The sequence below is a fragment of the Prosopis cineraria genome, unplaced genomic scaffold, assembly GCF_029017545.1.
Source record: "Prosopis cineraria cultivar Desert tree isolate PC_DT_omini unplaced genomic scaffold, ASM2901754v1 PC6, whole genome shotgun sequence".
Classification (NCBI taxonomy): Eukaryota; Viridiplantae; Streptophyta; class Magnoliopsida; order Fabales; family Fabaceae; genus Prosopis; species Prosopis cineraria.
In genome coordinates this window covers 12,557,399-12,564,602 of record NW_026555337.1, presented here as the reverse complement: position 1 = coordinate 12,564,602, position 7,204 = coordinate 12,557,399, and the positions used below count along the sequence as shown (strand labels likewise).

General features: G+C 34.3%; 1 protein-coding gene across 1 annotated transcript; it reads left to right on the top strand.

Moving 5' to 3' along the window:
- Nucleotides 1-485: 485 nt before the first annotated feature.
- On the top strand, nt 486-5,592 carry LOC129314458 (uncharacterized). Its single transcript, XM_054957898.1, has 7 exons — nt 486-1,152; nt 1,248-1,409; nt 2,464-2,562; nt 2,988-3,101; nt 3,246-3,383; nt 3,514-3,860; nt 4,793-5,592. The coding sequence occupies exons 1-7, from the start codon at nt 504-506 to the stop codon at nt 5,471-5,473; spliced, it is 2,190 nt and encodes a 729-aa protein (XP_054813873.1). The 5' UTR covers nt 486-503; the 3' UTR covers nt 5,474-5,592.
- The last annotated feature ends 1,612 nt before the right edge of the window (nt 5,593-7,204 follow it).

The following is a 7,204-nucleotide window of genomic DNA, read 5'->3' as shown; positions in this document are numbered from 1 at the left end:
TTTATTGAAAAATGTAATTTCGCTTATATAAAAAACCAAATTAAAAGTATTAGTTTATCTTATAAATAGAAATGGAGGGAGTATGACATTTTACTTTTCATCTGCAATGGAAAGCTTCTGCTTGCCGAAGTTGGATTTGATATATATATATATATATATAATGTGTGTGTGTGTAATGTCAAGCTAAAAGATCCTTTCGGCTTCCGTAAATAATTATAGAACTTTTTATATAGATATGTAGGAAGGCAATTTGATGCACATGGCTTATAAGTAATATATTTTTAACTTAAATTGAGTTCTGTATTGTCCTTTGCAGCATATTTGTTTGCTTGTTTCAAGGTCTTTTTAAAATGTTGAGTCAATTACTTGATAGGTGAGCAAACTGGGAATTACTTGATAGTTGAGCAAACCCTGACTAATATGTATATAATATATATCAATATAACCCCTTCCGTTAGTACATGGTGCGTGTATGAAAATTAATCAGTCCGTTGAAGTCAATTATGCAAGAGACAATGAATTTGTCCAAGAAGGAGAAGCTACGCAGGGATGCCAGAAGAGGCAAGTGGTCTGAAGTATTTGAAACGTACGAGAAAGAAAGGGCGCTTCGCACGACCAAGATCACGGCGACAGGAGACACAGTGTTACACATGTTGGTGTCTAATGGGGAAGAGAAGATGGTGGCAAACCTGGTGGACTTCTTAGTTCGAGAAGAGAAAGGTCTGAAAGCGCAGAATAAGGATGTGATGGTTCCAGTGGATGGAGATGACGAAGAGACTCAGAACAAGGATGAAGTGGTTCCAGTGGATGGAGATGACGGAGAGACTGAGAATAAGGATGTGGTGGTTCCAGTGAACGTCGTCCTTGGGGCTCAGAATACGAGAAAGAATACTCCTCTGCATTTAGCAGCATCAATGGGGAAGGTTGAAATATGTAAGAAGATCGGTCGTGCAGTGCCCTCCTTAATTGCTAAACGCAACATCGCCGGCGAGACACCCCTTTTCCTGGCGGCTCTTTGTGGCAAGAAAAATGCTTTTCTTTGGCTTCATTATATTTATAGGTCAAGATACCCTGAAGTTTCTCCAACCGACCACTGCATAAGGAATGACAAGGATACTATTCTTCATTGCGCAATTGCAGAAGGGCATTTTGGTAAATTGAAATTAAATTTCATTTGTTTTTATAAAACTGTTCTTGCTGTCTTTGACTTCCTATTTTGGATGGTTTATTGCTTTATGATTTGACAGATGTGGCAATCGAAATAGTTGACCTTTACGAAGATCTCGTGAAAGCGACGAGTATCAACAACGAAGGGTTGTCTCCACTCCACCTGCTAGCAGCAATGCCTTCAGCTTTCAAAAGTTCTAGCCTCTTTGATCGACCGTACATTGATTATCTCATTTACCATCGTAAGTACTGTTTTTTTTTTTTAATACCTGGCCATTGTTTTTTAAAAGAACCACGTAAAATGCCAAGCTTGAAATGGCATCTAGACGATTTTAAAATAAAAAAGTTTAGATACTTACTCTTATATATTTAAAATATTTTTATATAATCTAATTAAAACATATTTTGATACTCTCTTCATTAAAAATTATAAGGTATTTTTAATTAAATCTTATATTTTAATAAAATATTTAGTTCATTAGTTGTCTTGAAATTAATACTATTTTTTCATATTAGTTTCTATTTAATAGGGCATTTTACTTTAAGATAAATATAAAGTGACTTATTTTTTAGGAGCACTTTTAGAAAAAGCATAATAATTACACCTTAAAATATTAAAAATGTCTTATATTTTTTAACATTTAATTACTTAAAAAATATCTTATATTTTCTTAATAAAGGGAATATGTCAATAATATTAATAACAAAAGTTAGTTATAAAAAAACATAAATAATATATAAAAGTTTAGTATACCTCGATGAGAAATTATGTTGGAGCTATCTAACAATTCATACTACGATACGTCATTTATGGTTAGATACTTTCTTTTTTCATGCTTTATATAGATGGTTTGCATCATTTATGACTTCTGAATATTAAATAGGCTTTATCTTTTATCAGACTAAATTAGACGTAACTGTTTTGACATTAATGAAAACATGCGTTTTAGCTTGTTTTACTGCCACCTGATGCAATCAGTAACTGGTTTCGACAAATCTCCTTGGAACAACCTCTAAAAGCACAGTATTATCAATGTTGAATAATGAGGCTGAGATACGAGCGCAAAATATAGTACCAGCTGAACACGATATATATGTGTGTGAGTGTGAGTGTGTCTATGCGTGCATATATAAAAGGAAAAAATTTATATACTTAGTGTTGTTTCCGATTAAATAAAAACATGTGGATGTGGACTTTTTATAGATAAAAAAAATTCTGTCTTCCTCTCCAAAATATTTATTATTGTACTCCATATATAATTAATATTCTTGTTTTATTTGTCTGGAACTTGAAAGTTTTGCCAATTAGGGAGAAGAAGGGTGCTACGAAGATTCCTGACTTGGACGAAGAACACAAACCAAATGTCAGTGATTATGTGCTCAAGCTTATTAATGGTAAGCACGTTTCACGTGCTGACGCACTACTGACTACCCCCAGCTATTGTTTCTTCTCTTCACACACGTGCATCAATGTCAATTAGCTTTTGCTTGAAGGCCTTATCTTGCACACAATGTAACTAAAGAAAGATTATTGTCGCTATTTATATGTCTTTAAATCATATAGTATATATTTCAATCAATCGCCAGAAGTCATGAATAGCGTCACATATCTCTTACTTGGTGTAATATAATATACGGTACCCATATCTAATTCAACCAAAAAAAGAAGAAGAAGAAGTTATATTAAAGAATTTCAGAGGACGAGTGTGAATAATTTATTATTATATATAAGGTTCAGGGATCGAGGGGTAGGTACGGTGTTCATAATATGGTTTATTCATGCGCATATATCATGCCACTAATAAATTTTCTTTTGACAGATATATGTTCACCCGGACATGGTTACGAGTACAGATTCTCTCCAACCTGGTCTGAAAAGGTCTTTGATTGCATAATACTGGTCCTGCATCACCTGCTGGAAATTCTTGAACGAGGTATTTATATACGCCATGATCATATCAATGTTAGTTGCAAGATGTTTATTTAATGAAAAATATAACACACACACACAGAGAGAAAATATATATTAATTGATTATATATATATATATACACGCATTTATCTTCTACTATTCCTAGGTGGATGGAGAAAATTGAATGGGATACGAAAAAAGAAGGAGATGCACAAATCGTCTGTCCAAATAATGAATGCACTTCTTAAGGATGCTTCCGAGTCAGCGAATGGAACCCCGCTTGAAAGGTCTCCAACTTTTACCGGTAAAAAAGATTCACCTATTATTCACAAAGCATGATGATTAATATTCGTATTTTATAAAAAAAGATTCATTTCTATTATTCACAGAGCATGATGATTATAATCTAACATTGTGCGGGATTCAATTAATAGAGTCGGTGTCAAGCGTGAAAAATGGTGAAAAGAAAATTGAGACGCCGCTAATAATCGCTGCAAAAAACGGTGTGAAAGAAATGGTGGAGAAAATTCTGGAATTATTTCCATCAAGCATTGAGGATGTGAATGACGAGGGAAAAAACATAGTCCTATTAGCAGCAGAAAAGAGGCAGACCAAAGTATATCAGTTTCTGTGCGAAAAGAAAATCCTTAACGAAAATCTATTTCGGCAAGCGGATAAAGAGGGCAATAGTGCATTGCATTTGGCTGCCAGGCTTGGAGACGAGCCTTGGCTCATTCCTGGAGAAGCACTTCAGATGCAATGGGAAATCAAGTGGTTTAATGTGAGTATGGATAATTTCTCACTGTTATAACTTTTTTCTTTCTACTTGTTTTGTTTATACAAATATTTTCTTGTCATATTATTATAAGGTTTGCACCTTAGAGTTATGCTTTCAAGGTCCAAATTCAAAACCCTCTAATACTTCTATTCACATTTCGATGCCTAAACTGTGAAACAAACTTTCTTAAAGTTGTGTATCAACTATATAACCTTTACGAAATCTCATAAACTTTCAAATTTCCATAGATAATCCCTTACCATTAATAAATCCATTATTTTGTTAATATAGCATGGTATGTTAGTGACTATGCACTATTAATTTTGAATTTCTTGTTTTATATATGCAGATAAAACACCCTCCTCAAAGTCAAAATTTAGTTAATTTACAGGAAAAAAAATGTAATTTTTGGTCCTTGGGTTTTTCCTTTAGTTATTTTAGTCCTTTAACTTGAATTTGAAATAATTCAATTCCTAAACTTTGCTAACTCGAAATTACTCGGTCACTATAGTTTTTGGACTCATTTAGTACTGTTTAATCCTTATAATTGATACTGCTTAACTTTGCATCAAGGTAAATTTTAGGAACTAAATTGATAATTAAAGGAAAAATTTAGGGACAATAAATTACATTATTCTTACTGTGTATGTGCAAATAATGCTTATATTTTAATTTATGTTCTTTGCATAAAATAGAGTTTAGAGTGATCACTGTACACACACATATGAGGAGGTTCTTTGCACACAACTCATGTGAGAGGGAGGGTCATTTTTTTTTCAAGAAAATAAAGAAAAAATGGAGTCTATTCAAATAAACTAAATGCCAAGAATTTGTTTAAATGGGGTCATGCATTATTTTAACTACATTCTACTCCAGTCGTACTCTATTATTCAAATCAAAACGTTAAATGAATATATGTTGCATTGGTGATGCAGTTTGTGAAGGATTCAGTACCCCCTCGTGTGTTTGCGAGATACAACAATAGCTATGAAACCCCATATGACATCTTCAGGGAAACCCACAAGAATCTAGTGACAAGCGGCGGAAAGTGGCTGAGTAAAACCTCACAAGCTTGTTCTGTGGTATCAACGCTGATCGCCACGGTGGCCTTTTCCACAATCGGCGATCTGCCCCCGAAGTTCACCACCCCAACCCCAGAAAACAAGACAGGGTTCAAATGGTTTGCTTCCTCATCATTGGTTGCCTTCTGCTCCTCCCTCATCTCCACCTTCCTCTTCCTCTCTATTCTCACCTCTCGCTATCAGCCTATAGACTTTCACATGGAGCTTCCCAGGAGGCTTATATTTGGCATGACCTTCTTGTTCCTCGCCATTGCCAACATTTGGCTCTCTTTCTGTGTTGGCCATGCCTTCTTGCTTGAGCAACACTTCCGAAATAGTTATCAAAACATTTATATCTTGGCTTCAGTGCTTGTCACTGTTTTTGTTTTGGAACAGTTTCCCTTGTACTTTGATCTCATCACTGCCAACTTTACCAAAGTTCCATCCCCTAGCCACAAGGCCACCCCTGCAATTGAGTACCGATCCACCAAGAAAAAGGAAAATATTAACGGTGGTAGTACGGATGGAATTGAAACGACGATCAAATTAAATTAACTAAGCGGATGTCTTATTGTTCAAACAAGACCCACCATATCATCATCACCTTTAGTTTTAGAATCTTGTCTGTGATTAATATGGTATTGTTCTTTGCGTCTTGACTGCAATAAAATGTGTAAATGTACTCAAACTGTGTAGCTATACAGTTTCAACTTTCAAAGGTGAAAGTATACCTTTGAATTTCCCAAACTACATACAAGATTATGTTTAAGTTTCATCTCTTAATTTTATAAAATATAATTTTTTTAATTTTAATATTGTTATTCTCAAAAGATGATTTTTTATTCCAGTCATAGTCATGTTCAAAAATTAAATTTAATATATCAATGTTTGAAAATGTTTTATCAATATTTTAAAAATTCAATGTGGACAGTTTTAATAAAACTAATGGCATTATAACTAAACGATTGAAAAAAAATTATAAATTAAAATTAAAGGATCAAAAGCAAACTTTTATACTATTTAAAAAATCATCATCTGTCATAAATTGGTCTATTTTTTTAATTTTAAGTTTTATGATTTTTATTCTTTTAACCCCATGAGCTGGATTTTATGGAACCTATTTGGTGTAACAGAACGGAGTCTTTTTATTTTTTCAAAGCCCGTGCCATCAAAACTTGCTTGATTTAGAATCGTCTTAAGCCATGGGATTGTTTGGGCTTTTCCATGGAATTGAAACTTCATAACCTTTTTATTTGTTTATGATTGAACAATAAATACCAGGCATCCTAGAGACGTTGAGTCTCAATAGATAATGAAAAGAGTCTCGAGTTCTCTTATCACAGGTCGCTCGAATGTAAAAAGATATAAGGCGTTGGTAGAATAAGTGTATGATTTTATTGAAGTGTAAAAGATTACAGACTAAAAACTAAGAACTAGAAAGAGCTAATGAATGTAAAATGTGTGAGCCTTGATTGAGTGTTGACTAATTTTCTTTGTTTTTCTTCTTTATATTTATAGTTTTGAATAGCGGAAGCCTTTCCCTTGGGACTTAGCATGTTCTGTCGAAAAATCAGGAATCTCGTGAAACTTATGACACGGTCTCTCTATTTTGATAACCAGCCCATTTCACTAGACTACTTGAGTGTAGATTTCAGCATTACTTAGAATCATGTCTTCGTGCCAATGATTTAATATTTGCAGCTTATGGGATTTCAGCATGTTTACTTTTATGGATTTTATTGAGTTCGAGGCCATTTTCTTTTGTTTATATTGGGCCTAACGCTTTGATTATTTAGCCCAACTAGCTTTATGACCTATTTGAATGACGTTTCATATTTATGCTAAACACTATCTTCATGTGCCTATATTTTTATCAAATTACCCTTCCACATATGATTGAGCATAAGGCAGAACACATGGACAAGCTGATCCAAAAACTTGGCTTGGCCCACGAGTTTTTTGCCCAGCCCAAAAGAGTAAAAAATCTGCTTGATTTTTGTTTGGCATGGTTGGGCTAGCCTGGAGCTTAGGTTGGGCAGGGTTAGGGCCAGCTTGTCTAACCATACTGGCCAACCTGACCCCAGCTATTTATATATATGTATGTTCAATTTTTTTTTATTGAAACGACGTCGTAAAGAGGATGGAAAAGAAAGAGAGTCTAAAGAAAGAAAGGAACCTAGTCGCAACACCCCACTCACCCTCACTCTTCAATCACTCACAGTCGCAACTCACGACGCTCACTCCCTCTTCGCCTCTTCGTCTCGTTGATATGAGATTGAGAATTGC